Source organism: Macaca fascicularis, chromosome 18 (genome assembly GCF_037993035.2).
Source record: "Macaca fascicularis isolate 582-1 chromosome 18, T2T-MFA8v1.1".
NCBI classification, from domain to species: Eukaryota; Metazoa; Chordata; class Mammalia; order Primates; family Cercopithecidae; genus Macaca; species Macaca fascicularis.
Genome location: NC_088392.1, coordinates 63,328,944 through 63,353,072, shown reverse-complemented (window position 1 = coordinate 63,353,072; position 24,129 = coordinate 63,328,944). Strand labels below are relative to the sequence as shown.

The 24,129-nt window shown below is 42.5% G+C and overlaps 1 protein-coding gene and 1 long non-coding RNA gene across 9 annotated transcripts in view; one reads left to right on the top strand and one right to left on the bottom strand.

Moving 5' to 3' along the window:
- The first annotated feature begins 8,201 nt into the window (after nucleotides 1-8,201).
- LOC123570009 (uncharacterized) lies at nucleotides 8,202-17,300 on the top strand. Its single transcript, XR_010582891.2, has 3 exons — nucleotides 8,202-9,832; nucleotides 10,783-10,949; nucleotides 16,141-17,300. It is a non-coding gene; the product is annotated as an uncharacterized lncRNA (long non-coding RNA).
- Nucleotides 17,301-17,423: 123 nt separating this feature from the next.
- KCTD1 (potassium channel tetramerization domain containing 1) overlaps nucleotides 17,424-24,129 on the bottom strand; it is a 200,444-nt gene continuing 193,738 nt past the window's right edge. For all 8 annotated transcript variants that reach the window (XM_065533966.2, XM_065533968.2, XM_065533969.2 and 5 more), the window contains 2 exons: nucleotides 21,416-21,721; nucleotides 17,424-17,721 (listed from right to left, as the gene is read on the bottom strand). In XM_065533966.2, the coding sequence (XP_065390038.1) occupies nucleotides 17,563-17,721; nucleotides 21,416-21,721 (465 nt within the window). In that variant the 3' untranslated portion in view covers nucleotides 17,424-17,562. The remainder of the gene's footprint in view (nucleotides 17,722-21,415; nucleotides 21,722-24,129) is intronic.

The window sequence follows — 24,129 nt, the reverse complement described above, 5'->3', positions numbered from 1 at the left end:
TAGTCAGGATAGGAAAAGAATAAGATAAAAGTGAACATTTATTGAGCCAGGCCCTGTCTTCTACTTGTGTTAATTCATTTAGTCAAATCCTCACAAGAGCTCTATGAGGTAGGCGCTGATGTGATTCCTAGTTTTTAGATGAGGACTGTGATGGACAGAGAGGTTCCCTAACTTTCCCAAGGTCACACAGCCAGTAAGCAGGGGACAGGGATCTGAACCAACACTGGTAGCCATGGCACCACATCTTAGAGCAGTGTAATGTGACTGGTGGCCAAGACAAGGCAGACACACGTCACTGCTGCCTTCCCCATCTCAGAGAATGGACTTCAAATTGGAAAGAATGGAACAAAGTGTGGAAGGAACTGGACCTCAGGACAGGTGTGGAGTGTGCGCTGGCCCCTGGCAGCATACCTGAATTGGAGCTTCTAGGTTTAGAAGAAATACATTTCCAGATAAGGACAGACCTGTAGATGTGTTAACTAGTGAGATTTCCTGGAGAAAGTGGGGAAGGGTAACAATGGAATATCAGTAACAATAAAAAATCAATAACTAGGAACAAAATCAATAATGTTCCTAGTTATCTAAAAGAGTACAAAAACATCTAAAATCAACTATTAATGGCACCTTTTATGCATTATATATTAGGTGGGATTTTTATTTTTATTTTTAAGCAGAATCTTGCTCTGTCACCCAGGCTGGAGTGCAGTGGTGCGATCTTGGCTCACTGCAACCTCTACCTCCTGGTTTAAGTGATTCTTGTGCCTCAGCCTCCCAAGTAGCTGGGATTACAGGCATGCGCCAGCACACCTGGCTAATTTTTGTATTTTTTCTAGAGATGGGTTTTGACATGTTGGCTAGGCTGCTCTGGAACTCCTGGACTTAAGCGATCCATCCACCTGGGCCTCCCAAAGTGCTGAGATTATAGGCATGAACCACCGTGCCCTGCTGGGTGGAATTTTTAAATTGCAAATAACATATACCAATTTATGCAGCTTAAAGGAAGTGGAGCTTACTCTGACAGTATACAGCTGTCTCACAGAAGGGACAGCAGGGACCCACCAGGCCTCAGGAGTCAACCAGAACCAGGAAATCAACTGCTGTTGTTGCTGCTTCTGCTGTACACCTGCCTCTGAATTTTCTCTTGCCTGTGAACTTGGCAGCCCACAGAGCCAAGGCTGATAGTTCCTCTTTTCAACAGCGCAGCCAGACAGAGATGAGCCTCCTGGACTCAATTATATATTTGCAGGTAAGAGACCTGGTTGACACAGGTATTCCCTCTGGGCCGATCAGTGAAGGTGGCAGTGTCCTGGGTAATTGTAACTTCTCAAACTATGGTGCAGTGGAGGCAAGGGTGTGTGTGTGTGTGTGTGTGTGTGTGTGTTCAGAAACTTGGGCAGGGGATAGGAAACTGTTCTTAGATGTGGTGGTATCTAAGCTGACACCCAAGTTTCTTGATAAATTGTGCGCTGAAAGTTTATGAATAGCATATCAAAGAAAGCAGATGCCCAGGTCCTTCCAAAGAAGTCATTTCCTTCTTGATGGACGTACTAAAGGGATAGAAAGGGAGGATGCAGGGATTTGTAATGCAGGGATCTGGGTGGAAAAGCCGTAAGTGTGCCAGCTTCCTCCTCTTTGTCTTGGTGGGGGCTAGTGCCAAGTGCAGGGCTGGCTCACAGTAGGTGCTCAGCAGCTCTGAATGCATGAATGAATGAATGAACGAATGAATGAATGAATGATAGCCTATTCCTGTGGGTTCACAGCTGTTGGGAACACCCATACCCAAGTAATGCTGGTGAAGAGGCTGGCATCACCCTGGAGGGAGAACTTTGATGGTGTACTTCAGGTCAACAATGATATCTGTGACTCGGGTGAAGTTGGACAAGCCATGCTCAGAGAATTCTCAGATGACTCAAGACTTGAAGGAGTGAATAGCTTCCTGGACGACAGATGGAAGAACCCCAAAGCATCCAAAACACCAATTCTGTGAAATTTCATGGGGAATAAGGGCCAGTTCTTTCTTTGGTTATAAATGATCAGTTGCTCAAGGCATGGGGGATATCTGGCTTGATCAAACTCAAGGTCCAGGTGGTGTCTGCTTCTTAGGCTGAACTAAGTTGAGTACAGTGTCCAGATTAAGGGCATTTTAGTTGAAGAAAATGGGGCTGCTTAATCTGGTGAAGAAAGCAGTAAGGACTGATTAAATAAATGCCTTTCTTCCTTAGTGGAGGACAGTGGACCCAGAGGAAGAGCTGTTCGGGCAGCAGAGGCACCCGGCGTGACAATAGCAAGCTCCTTGTGAAGGTAGTGATGGCTGACCTGGTGAAGGGTGGTGCTTCCCACATTCTTTCTTGTTTGTTCCCCACAACAGTCTTCAGGTGCATTTGAGGTGGATGGCAGTGTGCTCTCATTAGCTAAAGAAGCTGGGCTGATAAAGAGTGTTTAAGTGACCCGCTCAATGTCACATAGCTCAAGGAGCAGAGCTAAGCTGGAACCCAGGCATTCTGAGTTCCAGGCTACGCATGAAAAGCATTGAAGGAGAAGCTGGAAGACCGTGGCGGGGTCTCCCGTGGGATGCCATAGAGGTGATTCCTTCCGTGGGAGGGAGAAGGACTACCTTGAAAGATGCCTAGCTCCTAGTGTCTGTGACTTTGACGAGGTCAGAATGTCAGTCTCTGCTGCAAACTCTCTGTGTCCCTGACTACAGACGATGAGAGGTGGTGAGCAGTTAACATTTTTCCTGCCTGTATGCCCTGCACCATTTCTGAATGAGTTATGTCATTTATGCAACAGGATAATTTAATGAAGTAGCCACTTCCGCCGTGTGGAACAGTATGTTCTGATACTCAGGACTGTACTTCGAGAGTTGTAACTTCTGGATTAATTGCAGAATCAAGCTTTCATTTATCTGCGATTTCTTAATCAGCGGGAGTGGGAAATCAGACACACGTTTAATGTGTGCTAAAAAGCACTCGGCAATATAACAACTAAATGCAACGTGTGATCCTGGACTAGGTCGAGTCAGCAAACAAAACAATACAGCTTTTAAAAAAAAATATTGGGCTCACACCTGTAATCCCAGCACTGGGAGGCTGAGGCGGGCGCATCCCTGGAGGTCAGGAGTTTGAGACCAGCCTGGCCAACATGGCGAAATCCCGTCTCTACTAAAAATACAAAAATTAGCTGGGTGTAATGGTGGGTGCCTGTAGTCCTAGCCACTCGGGAGGCTGAGGGGGTTAGAATCCTTTGAACCTGGGAGACGAAGGTTGCAGTGAGCCAAGATCGCGGGGCTGCACTCCAACCTGGGTGACAGAGCCAGAGTCTGTCTCAAAAAAAAAAAAAAAAATTATTGGGACAATTAGGGAAATTTGAATATTGACTGTGTGTGTGTGTGTGCGTGTGTGTGTGTGTGTGTATGTGTGTGTGTGGTCACATTGAGAGTTAAGTAGAAGCATGTTCTTGTTCGTAGGCGATTTTGTGCTGAAGTACTTAGGGGTGATTGCCGCACTGCTTGCAATTTACTTTCCAATAGCTCAGCAAAAACGGTAGGCAGGGACCAGGAGAGAGCAGACGTGGTGAAACGTTAACAACTGATGAATCTAAGTGAAGAGTGCATGGCGTTATTTGTACTGTTGTTTCAACTTTTCTGCAGGTTTGAATATTTTAAAATGAAAGCTGGGGGGAAATGGTTAACACTGAAATAGAGGGAAATTTCAGGAAATAGTTTTACTGTATAGTAAGTCTAAAAATGAAAAGCTCCAGTGGTAAGTAGGCAAGTTGAGGCAAACCATACTGCCTCTTTTCTTTTCCTAGCAGTGGAAAGCCAGAAAGCTACAGAATGAAACAAAGGCTATTTTGTGTGGTAGATGAACTCATTTATCAGCTGCATTCAGACTAGAAAGGCAGAGGCAGAGATCAGCCTGTTGAAGGTTCTTTTCTGCATCCTGTCCCATCACTCTGATTAACCCTGTCGTGACTTCCCAGTGTTTATCCAGGAGGCAGCCCTATCCAAAACTTGGATATAGTCAGGATTCAAGCATGCAGCCAGGCATAAAACATCTTTGAAACACGAGCCATGACTTTTGTTTTTCTGGCAAATGCTTTTTGTTTGAAGGAAGTACAGAATTTAAGAATCTATTTTAAAAAATACTTTAATGTTGAAAAGTCAGATAATTTACCAAATAAAAAAGTAATGTTTGCCTTTCTAATTCATTACAAATTTACTACAGTTCATCTAAGAGCAACAAAATATAAAATTCTTTATGAGTAAGTGCTGCCGGAAAGTGTTTGGGTGGTCAACGTGCAATTTGGAAGGTTATTCAGCTTGTTAGAGACCCATTTATGGATCAAGGAAAACCTTATATAAGCCCAACCCGATTGTCCATCTGGTGCGCCTCATTCAACTCCCAGGAGTCAACTTGGTGTGGACTTGATAGCTGGCCAGATCTGGGTTAGAATCTGGACTCCTGTAATTTACTTATTCCTGATATTGACTATCTGTGTTCTCTTGCTTTTCTCCCCAGTTTGGTTAGAGGTTTATCAATATAATTAATTTTCTCAATAACCCAGCTTTTCATTTTATTGGTTTTCTCTATTATTTTTTTCTTTTTCTATTCTGTTGATTTCTATTCTGATCTTTATTATTTTTGTTCTTTTGCTTACTTTGGATTTTCTTTGTTCTTCTTTCTCTAGTTTCTTAAGGTTGTTGATTTGAAAGTTTTCTTCTTTCCTCATGTAGATGTTTAGTGCTATAAATTTCCCCCTAAGTACTGCTTGAGCAGAATTCCACACATTTTGGTATCTTATATTTGCATTTTGATTCAGTTCGAATACTTTCTAATTGCCCTTTGATTTCTTCTTCGATGGGCTACTTAAAAACATAATATTTAATTTTCAAATATTTGTGGATTTTCCAGAGTTCTTTAATTCCATTGTGGTTAGAGAATTTCTTTTGTATAACTTCTTTTAAATCCATTAAGATTTGTTTTATGTTTTTAGAGTTGTTCAAATCTGTATTTTTACTGAATTTCTGTCTATTTTTCCTATCACTTCTTGACAGAGTAGTGTTCAGATCTCTGATTATACATGTGATTTGCCTATATTTACCTGTAATTTACATCAATGATTAGTTTCTGCATTCTCAAGTCCTGTTATTATGTGAAATGAAAGGGCTAAAAGTATGTCTTGTTGACCCCTTTATCGTATGAAATTATCTCTTTATTTCTGGTAATACTCTTTGCTCTGACGTCCACTTTGCCTGATATTAATATAGCAACTCCAGCTTTCTTTAGATTACTGTTAGTTTGGGATATGTTTTTCTATGTTCTTACTTTTAACCTATTTTTTAAAAAATTGGAAATTGATTTCTTTTAGGCAGTATATAGTTGGGTGTCATATTTTTAGCCAGTCTGACGATCTTGTCTCAATTGAGGTGTTAGGCCATTTACATTTAATGTGGTTATTGGTATGGTTTTGTTTAACTATATCCTCTTGCTAATTTTTACTTTTCCCATCTGTATTTTGTTTTGTTTTTCTTCTTTTTCTGCCTTCTTTTGGATAAAATGAGTACTTTAAAAAATAATTTCACTTTATTGGCTTCTGTTGCATTATTTTAGTAGTTGCAAGGTTTATCGTATTATCTTTAACTTATTACAGTCATTTGTCAAATGATTTGATATCACTTAACATATAAGAATCTTATAATTTCATTTCTCCCTTCCAATATTGTTGTTACGAATGTTACTTCTACATAAGCTATAAACTCATGATGTGTTATTATTTTTTCTTTAGTTATCTTTATAAAAATATGAACAATAAAGAACAAAGCCCTTTATGTTTACCCACATAGTTATCATTTTTCGTGCCCTCCATTCTTTGTATAGAAGCTGATTTCCATTTGTCATCATTTTCTGCCTGAAGGACTTCCTTTAGCATTTTTTATAGAGGAAGCTGCTGGTGATATATTCTGTTAGATTTTGTCTTCCTGAAAAAGTTTTTATTTTACCATTGTTTTTGAAAGATAATTTTACTTTGTTGTTCCAATGTCTCTGGCTTGCATGTTTCTGATAAGAAATCTGCCATCATCCTTATCTTTCCACCTTTGTCCATAAAGTATCTTCTCCCTCCCCCACTAGCTGCTTTTAAGATTTTTTCCTTATCATCGGTTTTAAGCAATTTGTTTATGATGTGTCTTGGTGTGTTTTTCTTTACGCTACTTTTGCAGAGTTCATTAAGGTTCTTGGATCTATGAGTTTATACTGTAGATGTTGTCAAATTTGGAAAATAGCCATTATTTCTTCAAGTATTTTTCTGTTTCCCCCCTTGACCCCTTGAGGGAGACTGCAATTACATGTGTATTTTTAGGCTGCTTGAAGTTACTCCACAGTTCAATATGCTCTGTTCATTTTGTTTCAGAGTTTTAAAGACAAGACTCTGTGTTTCATCTTAGGCAATTTCTATTGCTATTTAATATTATCTTCAAGTTCACTAATTTTTTGTAATCTGCTGCTAATCTCATCAGGTGAGTGTTTCAGACATCATAATTTTTATTTCTAGAAATTTGATTTTGTTCTTCTTTATATTTTCCATGTCACCATTTAACATGTTAAGTCTTTAGCTCCTTGAACATATAGAATAAAGTTTATTAACTGTTTTAGTGTTTTTGTCTACTGATTGTATAATGTCTCATCATTTCTAGGTTGGTTTATTTATTTTTATTTTTATTATTTTTTTGAGACAGAGTCTTGCTCTGTTGCCCAGGCTGGAGTGCAGTGGCACGATCTCGGCTCATGAAACCTCTTCCTCCTGGGTTCAAGCAATTCTCCTGCCTCAGCCTCCCGAGTAGCTGGGATTACAGATATACACCATCATGTCCAGCTAATTTTTTGTATTTTTAGTAGAGATGGAGTTTTACCATGTTGGCCAGGCTGATCTTGAACTCCTGGCCTCAAGTGATTCACCCACCTTGGCCTCCCAAAGGGCTGGAATTACAGGCATGAGCCACCTGTGTTGGCCTCTGGGTTGATTTAAATTTATTTATTTTATTTTATTTTTTACTATGAGTTATATTTTCCTGCTTCTTTGAATGCCTGGTAATTTTGAAAATTAGAGGCCAGTTGTGAATTTTACCTTATTGGGTGCTGAATATTTGTGTATCTCTATCAATATTTTTTGACTTTGTTTTAGAATGAAGTAGAGTTACTTGGAAACACTTTGATCCTTTTTGGGATTTGCTTTTAAGCTTTGTTAGGTAAGATCCGAGCTGTGTTTAGTCTCGGGCTCATTTCCCTCCAGCACTCCGGCATTCTGAGTATTCTAACCAATGCCCCATTCATTATGAGGCTTTCCACTCTGTCTGCTGAGAGCAGGAACTATTTCTGGTCCTGGATGGGCTATGGGGATTGCTTTCTCTGATTCTTCTACGTAGCTTTTCCCCTAGGCTTGGGTGACTTCTTCCAACACATGCACTGATCACTACTCAGCTGAAGAGTCTCTTCTGTTCTTGAGTCTTCTCTTTCTCCATGTATCTCTCCCTTCTCCATTGCTCTGCCCTGTGAATTCTACTTGCCTTTGTTTCCCTATGCTACCATCTCCATCTCTTCAACTCAGGGAAAGCATTGGTTTCTGTATGGGTTACCCCTCCCTCAACATGGCCCGGAAACTTCCTCAAGGCAGTTAGCCAGGGCAACCACAGGGCTCACCTTGTTTGCTCTCCACCTCACAGGGGTCACTGTGCCTCATATTCAATGTCTTGAAAATCATTGTTTCATATATTCTGCCCAGTTTGTGGGTTGTTTCGGGAGGGAGAATAATCTGCCACTTCATATTGGCCAAATGTGGAACTCCTGAATGACTTTAGATTAGGCAAAATCCAAAGTAAACATCAAAAGAACCAAAGTGCTTAAGGGATTTAATATTACTAGTAATTGATTCTCTGATGTCAGTTATTATACTTTATATTAATTCTTATTTTAGTGCTTTTGAGTAGAAATAAGTTCTCTAAGTGTTGGAGCAAGGAACATGAAACCCATACTCTGCCTAGTTCTTCAAATAGTAGACTTCAGTTGTGAATTTCATCTGTCATCGACAATCATTTAGTTAGCACTTACTAGGTGCTAGGACATAAATAAGTCAGATTTCTTCCACTGAAGATCTTAAGGATGGCCATTAGATTAGTACATATAGATATTTTAACATTAAAACATATACATATAGATATTTCAATATTAAGTGGTAAGTATGATAATAAAAGTACAAATCGGGTGCTTTAGGACCATAGAGAGCGTCACCCATCTGAGGAGCACATGAAAAGGTGGTGATGGGTAAAGAAGGTCTTGAAGGATGAGTGGCAAGTGATTAAACAAATAACAGGATAAATGTGTTACAAAGCAGGGAGACTCAGAACAATATGACAAACAGGGCATGGTGGCTTATGCCTGTAATTCCAGCATTTTGGGAGGCTGAGGCAGGAGGATTGCTTAAATCCAGGAGTTTGAGACCAGCCTGGGCAACATAGTGAGACCCCATTTCTCTTTTTTTTTTTTTTTTTTTTTGAGACGGAGTCTTGCTTTGTTGCCAGGCTGGAGTACAGTGGTGTAATCCCGGCTCACTGCAACCTCTGCCTCCTGGGTTCAAGTGATTCTCCTGCCTCAGCCTCCTGAGTAGCTGAGATTACAGGCATGTGCCACCACGCCTGGCTAATTTTTGTATTTTTAGTAGAGACGGGGTTTCACCATATTGGCCAGGATGGTCTTGATCTCTTGACCTTGTGATCCACCCACCTTGGCCTCCCAAGGTGCTGGAATTACAGGCATGAGCCACCGCGCCCAGCAGTGAGACCCCATTTCTACACAAAATTAAAAAAAAAAAAAATTAGCCAAGCGTGGTGGCAGGTGCCTAAAGTCCTAGCTACTCGGAGGCTGTGGTGTGAAGATCACTTGAACCTGGGAGGTCAAGGCTGCAGGGAACCATGTTTGTGCTACTGCTGCACTCCAGCTTGGGCAACAGAGTGAGACCCTGTCTCCAAAACAAACAAAACAAAACAAAAAACAGCAAATAAAAAAAACCAAATATGACACTAAAAGTATTTTGTAGGAGGCCAGGGGTGGCCCCAGGTGAGGCTGAGGGGTAGGTAGAGTTAGATCAAGGAGGCTTGGATGCCACACTAAGGAGACAAGATGATTCTAAAAATAACAAGGAAACTGTCAGGATTTTAACAGGGGAGTAACCAGGCTGCAATGTGGAGGATGGATTTTAAGGGGTGACCATCTCAATTCTCAACAGGAAAACCAATTAAGATCCTGTGGAAATGGTCCATATAGGAGGAATTGATAATATGACATTGGTAAGTGGAGGTAGGGGTGGAAAGGAAAAGACCGATTGAAGAAATATTTAGATGATACTTTCTGTAGAACTTGGTGACCATGTAAGTATGGGGATTGCAGAAATGGCTCCCTGATGTGAACAGAGAGGAGCATCCTGAACTGAAATAGGAAATCTAAAAGGAGAAACAAAAGGCCCAGTGACCAAAATAAGCTCTGTTCTTGATAGTCCAATGGAAATGCTTGGCAGATCCTACATCTATCATTGCTTATGACACAATATATTGAAACGATGGGTTTACATGGCTTACCCTCCTGCCTGACTAAAAGTCAAATGGCAAGGTCATGTCTTATTTGTCCTGTATCCTCAGGGCTGCCTACCCCACCCAAGCTCTGGGAGAGGTCTGCCTGCAGCACAGGTGACAGGAAAGCCATCGATGGTTGAGATCTCCCAGGGAGAGGAGAGGAGACTGAGAAAAGCAGTGACAAGCAAGAAAAAGATATTCACACCTGGGGTAAGAATTTGAGAAGTAAGTGACCTGGTGGCCTTGCATTGTCTGTTGCTCTTCCGTGGGCCCTGTGAAAGGCCACCTCAATGCAGGCCTGCAGCCCTGTCAGTGTCCAGGCAAGCCATTCCCTTTACATGCTTTTAATATTAACACGAAGGCTTCTAGTGATTGTGCAGAAGTCATCTCCATCCATCACTTGACTAACTTTGCTTGGAAGAAAAGTGGGGAGTGGATGGTGGAGGAGGGGTGTTATTGCAGACTGGACAGAGGCAGGAAGTTATTGGAAGAAAGAATTTGGGGGGTGTGTGTAGTTTTTCTCCCACTCCTTCCCTACCTAGAGGAAAATAACTCTGATTTTGATATTATAATGGCAGTAGGGAAAAGATTATACAGGTCAATATTCTGTTTTATAAACACATCTACTATGCTTAAACTAAGAAGTATAACTGAATTATTTTCGTGAATATGCATTCTACTTAGAATTTCAAATTTTCTGTTATTTATGTATTTAAGAGACCAAACATTTAAGAATATGACTTACAAAAGAACAACATCTTAAATAATTTTTTAAAATTTCAAATAAAGAGCAATAATGGATGAAAATTTAAATTTTAGGGGCACATAAGCCATCTGCCTCCCACCATTGCCCCTTCCCAAGCCAGTTTCCCATTACTGCTGATTCACTTAAAAACCCAGCTGCGTCAGATTGCTCAAGTTGCTAGACCTTAAGATGATCCTGGAAGGCCTCCTTAAACTGGATTTAACCAACTGATCTTGCTTCTTTTCCAACAAGTGTGATCTTCTGTGACAAGGATTTGACCTTCAGCTTTTGGGACAGGCTTTCCAAGTTCCAAAGTTTGAATGGAACGCGCAATACATGTTTCTGTGGCTTTTTTAGTCCTGCTGATCAACAGCATAATTTAATACTTGTACTGTCTGTTCCCTTTTCTGACAAGCACAATCTGATAAACAGATTGGGAGGAGCAGTGCAGCACTGTGTGATTCACACTGCGAATGAGGGGAAAAGGAGAGGTGGAGAGAGAATGAACCTGGAGTCACATGAAATGCAGCCAGATTGAGCCCTCTGACGCGAACGTTTCAGCACATGCAAGGGAGTTTTGTGGTAAGTGGTTAGGGTTATCGATTTACATTCCCCTTCAAATTCGGAAGTTTTGAAATCATTAAGTTTCAGAGAAACTCACCTAGATTAAAATACAAGGGAAAAGACGGACATATACACCTACAGTAGGCTATTGTTATGGGTGGTAGATGCTATGGTAATTACTTCCTGTGCTCTTTTCTGTTCACTCGAACCTCTGACAGCTTTTTAAGAGGAGGTGTAAGAATTCTGTAGTTGGTGGGCTATTTCCACTGGATTGGGCAGTTTTCTGCCTAATTAGGAAAGGATGAAGGCCCTTGGATTAAATGCCACTTAAGGACTTCCCTGCAACGCCCCCAACACACATCCCCTACCTCCTCCATTAACTGCATTTGGAAGAATTCAATCTGAGCTTCAAAATAGGAGATGCCAACTATTGTTTACATCAGTGAAATCATAAAAAGGCACATCACAAAAGCACACTCAGAAGATCCTTATTTACTGTTCTGAGGCTACGCTGGGGAGCACAATGACATTACCCAGTGTTTTTAATACTTGTCTGAAGAGTCACTGTATTGGGCATTATTAAAATATGGAGTCCCAGACTTTTCACTTAGAAAGTGGAATTCAGGCCAGGCATGCTGGCTCACGCCTGTAATCCCAGCACTTTGGGAGGCTGTGGTGGGCAGATCATTTGAGGTCAGGAGTTCGAGAGCAGCCTGGCCAACATGGCAAAAACCCTACCAAAAATACAAAAAACTAGCTGGGCATTGTGGCTTGTGCTTGTAATCCCAGCTACTCAGGAGGCTGATGCAGGAGAATCACTTGAACCCAGGCGGCGGAGGTTGCAGTGAGCTGAGATCGCGCCACTGCACTCCAGCCTGGGTGACAGAGCGAGATTCCATCTCAAAAAAAAAAAAAAAAAAAAAAAGTGAAATTCAGAAATCTGTGGGGAGATGGGATACAGGGGTGGTGATGGGCTTGAATTATAACTTAAAAAAAATGCCTTTTGTGTGTCTTAAGAACAGGCAAGTTTGGAAATCACTGATAGAACCTGTGATCAACTTTGATGGATAAAAGCTGCCCGACAGTGACAAAGTCAGACACAATGCATATTCTCAGGGTTTTAGTCCTATAGATGAATATTAGTCAGTCACAAATGTTATTAGTAATTCCTACCAGTAGATTCCTACTAATAGTTACTGCAATGCCATTTGTCTAGTGTCTTGCAGTGGAGCACACTGCAGCTGCCGATGCCAGCAAGCGCATTTTTTGCATGGGTTGGAAAGGGAGAAAGAGTTGAGCTCAAAGTATGATTCAGACCTGGTGTATGTGTATGTGAATAAGTGTTGTTTTTGTGATCAGCTTATATTATTAAATCAAACTAAAAATTTGCATCAAATTTTGATTTTTTATAAAGTATGTCCTCGATCAACTTAGTTTTTGTGATCTCACATGCAATCCCACCCAAATGAAATTTTCCTAGAGTGTCTAAAATTGTTTTATTTCATAACTCTCAGAGTTACAAACTCCTAGTTTGCAGATGTCTTGTTTGGGCTGTACATTTGAAAAAAAATGAGTCAGCTCCAATATTTACACATCTAGAGATTTCACACAAAAGTCTGGATTCCCAGGTTTTCTAGAAAAATGAGATGTTTAAGTACAGGGACGCTGTTCTCCTATAGCTGCAACCTGCTGGGGTTGAGTAGGGGCTGCTCCTTCGAATACTCCCGTTCGGCTATCTCTTACTGATTCATGTAACTTGCCCTGCCCTTGGAGGCATCTGAGTTTGCCGCCCCAACTCTAAAGGTGATATCTTATTTTCTCATACATCTTTATGTCATCAGGTCTTAGCCTGCTTTGTAGATCATGAATGGATGAATGGGGAAAACAGCCACTTAACTGCCCCCCCCATCAACAGACTGTTCTCGGACAGTCAAGCCTACAGACTCCCTAAACGAGTATCTGCCCACCTTCTGTGATTCTCGAATGGTTCCTAAATAAAGTCCAAATCCTTGTCTGGCAGTCAAGATCAGCTCCCCTCTCACACTCCCAAAATCCAATTCCACCTTCCTTTTCTAGCCCATGCTTCCCTCGTCCCATACCATGTGCTGACCCTGCCTTGTGCTCCTCCAGCTCAGAGCCTCTGCCCCACCCCCAAATACTCCTTCCTTGCAAAGCCTACCCATCTTTCAAGCGCCACCTCCCCAAGGATGGTTTTTCTAATATCCCCGACTAGATATGATCCCATATGATTGGGCATTTCTAGAATCCTTGGTTTGTAACTATGAAATGACACATATCCCATTGTGCCTTGGACTGTAGTTAGGTATGCACATACCTTAATTCACCGCTAGATGTGCAGAGAGCCCTGCTCCTCTCACTCCCCAGAAACCCACAGCAGAAACCATGTCATGGTCACCCTAGTATCAGCAAAGCCAAGTACCCAACATACTGAAGAAGATGGTCAAAATACTTGACAACAGGAGTACATTTCCATTATGAGGAGAAAATGCTATTAATTAATAATCTACTGCTTCCTCCTATTGCACATAAAAACTTACTTTTTCTTAAATAGTTGTTTTGGGTCCTCCTTATAAAACTTAATCAAACATTAGCCTTAATCATATCCTTTATTTGATGTCTTAGGGTCTTAGTTACTTTAACCAAGACATAGGGATGGATAATACAACCTCCAGTATGGTCAACGGATTGAATGAGTTAACAGGTAAAGTGCTCAGTACAGGTCTGGCACACAGCAAACACTAAACGGATGACTATTACTATTATGGAGAAACTCATCTAATATTTGGAACCAGTTTATAAGTGGCTTGCCTTATTCTAGTTTTCTAAAATACTTCTTAGAAAAGAGCAGGTCAAGTAGTGTAGCTTGTTTGCCCTAGACTAAAGATTTTTTATTTTGCTAAAAAAAAAAAAAAGAGAGTATTCCAACTATCAAAGATTCAGGCAACAGTGGCTTTTTTTGAGACAGTCTTGCTCTGTCGCCTTGGCTGGAGTGCAATGGCGTGATCTCGGCTCACTGCAACCTCCGCCTCCTGGGTTCAAGTGATTCTCCTGCCTCAGCCTCTGGAGTAGCTGGGACTACAGGCATGCACCACCACGCCCAGCTAATTTGTGTATTTTTAGTAGAGATGGGGTTTCACCATGTTGGCCAGGATAGTCTCAATCTCTTGACCTCATGATCCACCCACCTCGGCCTCCCAAAGTGCTGGGATTACAGGCGTTAGCCACCACGCATGGCCAACAGTGGCTTTTTAAAAAGCAAACTTTTAGTGCTCCCAAGGTAATGATTGATTTGGGAAAGGATTACCAATGGATGTCAAAACCATTTGGTGAGAGTGTGTTGAGAGATACAAGATATTTATAGTCTCATAGCGTCATCCCATAGGTAATCATTAATTACAAAAAGAAAAAGCTACCTTTACACTGGGTAATTTGGTGAATGTTACTTCAACCAAGAGGCTAAAACTGCCATTAATGATATGGGCCAAACTGAGTCTTGTGATATGATGCACTGAGGACATGTAATCGCCTATGTAGTATTCTTGAAACCAAACAAACCTGACTCTACCAATGAGGGACAAATCAGACAAATCCAAATCTGCAAAACAGTTGACCTAGACTCTTCCAATAAGTCGATGTCATGGAAAGATCCCCCCAAAGAAAAGCAAGGGGTGGGGGGGTATTATTAATAAATGCAATGCGTAATCCTTGATCAGATCCTTAGGTGCAAAGCACAGCTGTTAAGATCCTTTTGGGGACACTGGTGAAGTTTGAACATGAACTTTACATTGAATAATAAGCAGTAGTGAAAAATAAGATTGTGATTCATTCACACCTGTAATCCCAGCACTTTGGGAGGCCGATGGGGGTGGATCACTTGAGTTCAGGAGTTCAAGATCAGCCTAGCCAACATGGCAAAACCCATCTCTACCAAAAAAAAAAAAAAAATTAGCTGGGTGTGGTAACACATGCCTGTAATCCCAGCTACTTGGGAGGCTAAGGTGGGAGAATCACTTGAACCTAGAGGTGGAGGTTGCAGTGAGCCAAGGTTGTGCCATTGTACTCCAGCCTGGGTGACAGAGTGAGACCCTGTCTCAAAAAAAAAAAAGAAAAAGAAAAAAGAAAAGAAAAAAGATGATTCAATTATATTTTGACATTTTGATTGACCTACTCTTTCCTAAAGTATTTTGGTGTCTGGGAATCTACATGTTTCAAGACCTAAAAAGGTGAACATTACAAGTGAACTGTTTGCTCCATTGAACTGGATCAGAGTTTTTGTAGAAACAATGTGCAACTGGGATGCAGTCATATAAATAGACCGAAGAACTTAGAAAAGAACAAAGTGGATGCCAGTAGCCAATGTACACCGTTCTGTGCAGTATTTGGTTGGGACAATGCTAACTGCACATAAGCAGTGCTGGGTAAACATTAACTGATGACAATAACCAGCAGAGTCCCAAAGTGAGGCCCTTGCATTATTGATTTGAGGAAATTCTGCTTAACGAGAATGGATTGCTAGTAAATCATACAGCAATTTTATTCTCCTTTCAGTGGGACGTGGATGACTGAGCAGCTGGTGGGAGCAGCCCTGTCTGTCCCCATCTGAGAGAGTGGTGTATTAGTCTCAAATAGGGAAATTACGCAGCAATGTGGAAACCTGGCTAGCCATCATTAAAGTAATTCAGCGTTTGGGCCGCCTGTGTTTCAGGCAGTGATAGGAGCCATTAACAGCTCACTTTTAGTTTCAGAAGCCAGAGATATTTTCATTACTAGTGTCCTCAGGCATACACTTTTTAATTAAAAAAAAGAAAGTAAGTTCAGGATGGAAATAACCCATCACCACAGGAATATCTCTGCACCAGAAACACATTCTCGTTTACCTGTCAATCTTACCAGCATGTCAGATTTATTTTGAGTGTCTGCAATGAGGAAGAGGAGGGAAGAAAGGTGGGTGTAGGGCTGATCGAAGAATCAGGGTCACTAATACCTTGGAAAAGCTGAGGACTTCATTCTAAAGTGCTGTTGAAATCTCAGGTTTTTTACTTCTCTGGCTAATAATATAATGATAGTTCTGGCTCTGCGCTGTTCCCTACTTTTTGCAAAACCATAATGCCCTACTTATAAGATGCTTTGGACAGGTGTTATGGTAGATTGAAGGTGGTCACAAATGCTTTGTTACTTTCCCCAACAGGAGGTTCTTATTTCCCCCTCCTTGAGTCTGGGCTGGCCATGTGGCTGTTCAACAACAGGAAGCAGCAGAAGTGTACTGTGCCGCCCGGGGCCCAGGCTTTTAGAGAACTGTGGCTTTCTCTGCCTTCTTCTTGGAATCCGGTTACCATGTTGAGAGGGGCCCAAGCCACATAGAGGCCAACAGCCAAGTATTTGCAGCCATCTGGGTGAGCCATGTAGGACATTCCACACCAATAAGACCCCCTGGATTGCAGCAATGGAGCAGACTCGTGGAGCAGACACAGCCCAGCGAAGGCCAGTATCGCAGGTCAGAACAAAATGTTTTAAGCCATTAAATTTTGGTGTGGCTTGCTCTGCGGCCAGAGATAACTGAAATAGGTGTAACCGAAAAGTCCGTAAGAAGGAAGATTTACCTTGCTAACCAATGCAGAATCACAAAGCACGTGAAATAACATTTGCTGAGTCAGAAGACCACTGTCTGGAACAGGTGATGACATCCTTAGCCTTTAGTAGGTTTTGCCTTCAAAACTGACCCCGGCTTTCAAGCCTCTTTTTGATGCTCAACACGGACAATTTCAAAAAGAAAAAATTTCACTTTAATCCAGCCTCACCCCCACATGTGTGTTTCACACAGACCATCTTTTTTAAACAGAGTTTATTGTATTTAATACATTATAAAATTTGAAAAATTGTAGGAAAGCAGCAGACTTGAACTGGAGCAATTCTAACAAGGAATAATTCTGGCCCCTTGGCAAAACTGATCAGTTTTAAAACAAAGTAAAGTTCACATCTGTGAGGTGGACAAAAAAGTGTGACTTCTGTACAAACTACATGTAAAATTTCATGTCTAACATCTTTGCAATGTGCTCATGAGGGTTTTTCTGAAGTCCCGCCTGGTCCCAGCCTAAAGAGGGACGTGGAACCTCCATATACAAAAAAACTGGATTCAAGGTGTTTGGTTTTTTTTTTCTTTTTTAAAAAAAAGGAAAAAGAAAGACAAAGGAAAAAGAAAGAATGGATGGCTGTTGGCAATGGAAACTGTAAGGAGACTGTGTCCTCACCGCTCATGGCTTGTTTATTAGTCAGAGACCTCGGGAGGCCTACGACACTTCACGGCCATCACAGCACCAACTGCGGCTATCACCTTTTTTTTTTCTTTTTTGCATTTCCTACCTTTTGACATATATATATATATATATGTATATATATATATTTATATATTTTTTACACCTTGAGGATATCACTATTCCAATTGTTCCCATATGAATACAGGTGTGGTCTCTATTGGATATAAATGTGTCTTTTATTCGATTTTAGGTCCAGGACTTGGTTTGCTGTTCCAACTGCACATAAATGTCCCTTTTTTGTTTGTTTGAGTTATTGGTTTTGTGTGTTTTCCTTTTTGCATAAGAAATATGTCCATTTAGTCCAGAGGCTCTTGCTTTATCCGGATGACGGAGGGTACGCGGGGCGTCCGCCTCAGTTCCCGCCGAAGGACGTATTCGCTGAACTGCGACGAGTCCACTCCTCCCCCACAGGAGCCCACGATTTCAAATCCTCTTTGCTGCAACCTCTCAAGGACCTGCGAGGACAAGACAAGCATCCAGTTAGGGGTGAGGTAAATCCTATGGCTACATAAACACCCCAAAGTTTGAGATTATGCGCAGCTCTGGTTCATCTCATCCAGCACCCATGTCCCTGTGAGCTGCTCCTCTCAAAGGAAGATCCTGGATTAACGGGCAGGAGAGAGGAAGTAAGCATTTCTAGTGCCTAAAATGTGCCTTTACATGGTTGCTTTACACACACCAGCTACAACACTCGGTGGTGTTAGGCCCATTTTATAGATGAGAAAACTGAGGCCCATGGCTAGTCAGTGATGGAACTGGGTTTCCAACTCAGGTCTGTTTGGCCTCAAACCTGTTATTTTTGTATACGCAATGCTGCCCTCTCTGTCAAAAATGAGGGTTCACATTTCAAAGCTCATTTATCACTAAAATACATCCTATGAGATGATAAATCTGGAAAGGACAGTGATGGCAGAGTTTACTTAGCCAGTGATTCATTTGTATTCTCAACTCCGCCTTTGTTCGAGTTTCCTAACACCAAGTTAATATATATGTTTCAAACTGGAAGACTGATGTAATTTCAATAGCAGAACAAAGGGACTACTGAAGACACTAGAGGATTATCTACAGATTTTCAAGTTTGTAGCATTTGAAACAGATGTATTTCCCTGCATGCATTCAAGGAGACAAGAATCAGCACAATGATTACATATAAGAAAATGTATGAAAAATAAAGATATTCTAAACTTTTTATACAAATGTAAACCATAGAATCTGTTTCTTAATTTTGAAATCAAATACCTAACGCCAGCAAGATTCCCGGGTTTGGCACTACACGTCTGACACTCTTAAATGCAGGAAACAGTACCTGTGACTCTTAGACACAAATACAGGAAACTGATCTGGAGCATTCTGTTTCTTTAGGAATCCAACAAATATTATTAGACTTGCAAATATTTCCTGCCAGAGTTCTGAATATAATTAAATTACCTCCACACCACCTTGAAAGCAAAGTGATTCAGTCATAACTTAAAAAAAAAAAAAAAAAACCATAAAAAACAAAAAAACGCCCACCTCAAAAAAACTTCTATTGGAAGGAAGTGAAATGTAGTCAATGTAACGTGAATCCTTACTTTTAAAAAAATTATTATTTTTTAGTTGCCTACTTCAATATAGAATATAGTCTGCTGTGTTGCAAAACAGCTTACTAGATGAGACTGGAAAGCAAGAGAGTGTGTTTTCTAAAAATTAAAACCTCAAGTGCTGGCAAATTAAAAAAACACAAGTCCTTATGAGAACAAAATTAACATTCTACCCAGCAGTGCGCTATTTCTGTAGGTAAATTCACAATGCATATGATACCCGTCAGCATAAGGACAGGAAGAAAACAATCCCTAATTTCAAAATCAAGACGTGCTTTGGTGGCAGGTAGATACAAAGACGAACAACAGCTCCCTCCACGTATTCCCCAGCAGAGGCAGGAATGCAGCTTTCAGCAAGAGGCACTCCAGCTTGCTTGGCCAAACCAGACCCTGGAAAACATTCCTTGCCATGATTAGGAGGGGAAATCCAAAGGGGAGGAAGCTGTGAACAGCAGAGAACCTAACCCCGATGTCCGTTTTTCTTTGAGTCTTAAGGTCACTAAATGCTAACAGGAGGAAATCTCTAAGCTCTTCTTCGGAGTTCGATAGGCATCATGTGATAATTATTCAATGTGATCCAATGTTACCTTGGATGTGGTCAAAAGCTTATTTCAATGTAATGCAAACAGCTGATGGAGCCATTACTTTGGAAACAACAACACGTTCACAGCAAAGTTCCTTAAACTGAGTGATCATATAACAACTTAGTGAGGTATAGGGTGTCATAAGCCTTATCCCAGAGTCTCTGCGTGCCCACAGGCTGGTGACTATTTCTTGGTCAGTGGAGCAGGAAGCAAGGGTAGGTCATGGCTGTGTCATACGATCACGTTAATCCAGATGAAAATTTCCACATCTGACGTGGGAAACTGTCAAGCATATGAATTGACGATCGTTATTCACTGGCCCCAGGGTGTGGCCGAGGCCTTCCTGTCCTGGCTCTGAATGGTTCTGCCCCTCTGTCTGCTCCTGTGGCAGCCAGGGCAGGCTGTTGTGTGGAAGGGGACCGGCTTTCTGGGCTTTAAAGAGGTTTAAACTGCTGAGACCGTCTCAGGAACGCTGTGCAGGGCCATGCGGGAGCGCCACACACCTCCAGGGGGCGCTCTCCACACAGGTGAGAACGCGAATGCCGTCCTCCGGAACCCTGCGACCCAGCGGCCGCCCCGCCGCCTGGGAGCATGTGCCTTCCGCTAGCATGCTTAGGGAACATTTTCTGCCAGAATTTTCTGCTCTTCTGTTCTCAGACATCTGTTCATACATTTAAAGAGTTATAAATAGTCGTGGAACAATCCTTAAGAGGCAGCACGGAAGAGTGGGTGCTTCGAGTCTCTGTGCTTTGGGAAGGGTTCTGCTGACTAAATACTGAACAACTTCATGGGCCCATTCCAGTTAAAAAGAGGGAAAAAACTAGAACCCTCACTCCATTGACTTCAAACGGTTTTGTGTCACACGGAGCTGGAATCGAGACCCAGGTGCGCCTCTGCCTTCTCATCAGAAAGACAGAGAGGATTAACAGTGCTTACCTGTTAGGCTTGTAAGAAGACAACGCATGTCCAGGCCCTGGCCCAGGGTAGGGCAGAGAGTCGGTGCTCAGCACATGTTAGCCTCTGAGTTCTGAATTCCACCCCCACATCTCCTGCTCCCCTAGACTTCTCCATCTCAAGAAATGGCAGTTCCACTCACCCAGTTCCTCTGTCAAAAATCTTAGTCATCCCGGGCTTCTGTCTCACAACCCACAGCCATCGTCAGAAAACCTTATTAGCTCTACCCTCCAGACACTCAGAACTGGACACTTCTCAACTGCTTGTACCACAGCTTGCTGCCCGGTCTCCTCGCTTCTCCTGTTCTCTAGCTGCTGTCACAGTGTTCACTTTAAAATATGAGTTCTGTCAGTTCTCCCTTCTGCTCAAAACCCTCCAATGGATTTCCATTTGGCTCACATACACAAATGAACCAAAACCAAAAGGTGCCAAAATAAACAATCCTAGGGCACTTGCCACCCCCTAACAAGGCTCTCCATGATCTGTCCCTGATCTTCCCTCCTGTCTGGGCACTTTCTCTCCCTGATTCACTTTCTTCAAGCCAAACTGGCTTTCCAGATAGTCCTCAATATGCCCAGCATACTCTACCCCAGAAATCCACTTACCACCTCCTGGGCAATATATTTATGTTGACTGTTTGCCCCCCACTCCACTCCCATAATGCAGTTCCATGAATGCAGAGCTGTCTGTCTTGTTCTCTGTTTGTCTCACTGAACCTGAACTGCTGGGCTCAAGTGATCCTCCTGCCTTAGCCTCTGGAGTGGCTGGGACTACACGCGTGTGCCACCATGCCCAGCTGTTGTGTTCTACATCTGTCCCTTCTGTATCTCCAGTGCTCATCCCAGCACCTGGCATAATCACAAGACTTACGGAATGACTGCTGTAGAGGGTGATAATTCACCTACCCAACAGAAGTGTCACTGAGTGAGAGTTTCTCAGCTCTTTGGAGGAAAGGCACTATGTGGGGGCAAGGTTAAGTGACAACGGTGAGAGTGACATTTGATGCCACACAGTGTGTAACAATGCTATACCTGGACTGAGTTGAGGTGACAATAGCCATTTAGTGGAAACCTGATGACGTGGGTCGAGTCGTGATTCCAGCCTGCATTGACAGAGTTACACATCACGTCGCCGATTTCTGGAAATACTTCTTCTATCAAGGATTTGTCACCGCTTAGTGTGATCCTTTCTCCAAGGTCTGGGGCCACACGCACGACGAGGCACTCACAGGGCCTTGAAAAGCGACCAGTTTCTCTGTCCTGTTTCCATCTTTCCATCTCCAACAACATGGGCTGAAGCTGAAAATATTTTGCCTCTTCATATAACAAAGTGTAGTCCTGGGGGGAAAAAAAAGTATTTCACAGTGTAAACTGCAAACATAAAGTACTGAACATGTCCACATCTAAGAGGTGATTTTTCCCACCTCTTGTTATGTCAATAATCAAATCTGCACATGCATTTTTCATTTGCGACAGGTTCGTAGAGGCTCAATTTGCATTCATTCATTCAGTGAGGATAAAAGGAGCTAAGCAGATTAGGGCTGGTCAGGCCTTTTTACATGATTTAAATCCTGTAACCCTCATCATTGCCCAGTGAATTAGGAACCATTATTATTCCCATTTGCAGATGAGAAAAGTGAGATGTGAAAAGATTCACCCAAGACTTCTTTCTTTTAGTAGAAAAAAATGTCTCTGGGTATTTCAAGTTTGATTGTGTCGGTGAGAACCCAATTTCTGTCCTCTTGGATGGAACGCATACATTGACCAAGGGGAGGCACAACCTTGCCAACAGGTACCCTTCATCAGAAGCTCCGGGTCACCTTTGGTGGCTACAGGAGTGTGTGGGACAGAGATATGAGGCTAGAGACAGGCGGGGATGGGCACCTGGAGGGCGGGCATGTGGCTTTTACTTGAACTTGGGTGTTGATCTGTGATGGTTCGGGGGAGGCTGGTGGAGATCTGGAAGGCTAGTGTACCGCCCTGTGCCACCTGTTGGAGCTGCCATCACAGAGTCAGAGACATAAACAACATTAGGCCTTGACTCCTGCAAGATGTGCAATAAAGAAAACCTGTCCATTTCTGCACTTCTGAAAGCATGAACACCTGGTCTTTTGGCATGGTTTCCTTTCCTCCAGCCTCAAAATAATCTATTGAATTGAAACAGAAATCTAACAAAACAGGTATTAAAACACACACGTAAGCCACTGAATGGGAAGACAAAAGAGAATGAGGGGGAGGCAGCAACTCAGGAACAATGTTAACAAGCAGGTCAATGTTATGGCTAAACGTAGCTATGGCCACAATCATTTCTGGGTGTAAGATAAGTGGATACTTGTCTAGACACGTTGACTGAGAACATTTTAATCAGCTGACACAGGCATTTGTGCCTTCCGTCCATGGGCAAGACCTGGCAGGGGATGCCCAGTGCCTGCACGACAGCCAGTGTTGCAAACATGTGGTCTGAGTGCCTCAAAGAGGCCCCTGATGTCCAGGTGGGTTAGAGCATGAGAAGCAGAAGATGACCATGGGATAATTATTTTCATTTCGCACTTTGCTTCTTCTCTTACAAATCAAGCAATAGCAGTAGCAGCAGTAGGGGCATTATTCAACACTTCCAGAGAAAACAGCATGGAGAGATGAGAGTACTTGGCGGCCTTGAGGTGGGTAATCCACTTTCCATATAAAGAAACTCGGACCCAGTAGAAGATGCTGATGACGACACTCATCTCAGTGGAATGGGCTGCTGCTTTATTCTGTCCTTTTCCTGGCAACCCCCTTACCACAGGAGTCTTGGTTCCTTACAGGAAAGGAGCCCATTGCTCTGAAAATCTTCCTTGCACATGTTTCTACCTGCTTAGCCTCCTGACCCAGAGGAGATACTGTTTTGCTTTAAGGAGTTGAAAACTAGGCTGAGGTGTGGCCACTCTTAAGACAGGGCAGATCCAGGGCCCCTAGCCCAGCCTGAGGGGTAGGAGTGGGGAAGCCACTGCAGGTTCCTCCTGGTTCTACCTGGGATCCCCACTCCAGGCCTTTGTCATCTTGGCATCACACAAACTCTAAGATACTGACCTAAATACTTAGTTACCAAGATGACAGCTCTCAAGATTTTAAAACGGCAATGAGAGTTACACAAGAAAGAGAAGTGAGAACTTATGCTATTGCTTTTTATTTTCTTGTGAGATTTAATTACAAAATTTAGCACAAGGAAGGATCTAGACTCCAGTGAAAATACCACTTATCGGCTGGGCGCGGTGGTTCACGCCTGTAATCCCAGCACTTTGGGAGGCCAAGGTGGGTGGATTACCTGAGGTCAGGAGTCTGAGACCAGCCTGGCCAACATGACGAAACCCCATCTCTACTAAAAATACAAAAATTAGCTGGGCGTGGTGGCGGACAAAGCCCTGATCTCCCAATGTGTCCGAAGTGAATGAAGTGAATGAAGCTAACAGGACTTGGGGTTAGAAGTCCTCCCCACGCTGACCCCGAGTCCTCACCATCTTTTCTTCCCTCTAGGTTCACAAGCCACTTGTTTAATAATCCACTCTGAGGTCTGGCCCTGGATGGGCAGTGAGGCTCGCAACATGATGTTGCTCCAATTCCTTGTTACCTACTCTTGGAAAAGTCGAGAAACACTGGCCCTTTTCCGATTTTGGCCCTGCTCAGTGACCACTCTGGGATCCTGCTAGGGTTTATTAAAGCGAGAGTTCAGAAGCGCTCCTATGAAGGTCGTGTTGCCCCTGGCTATA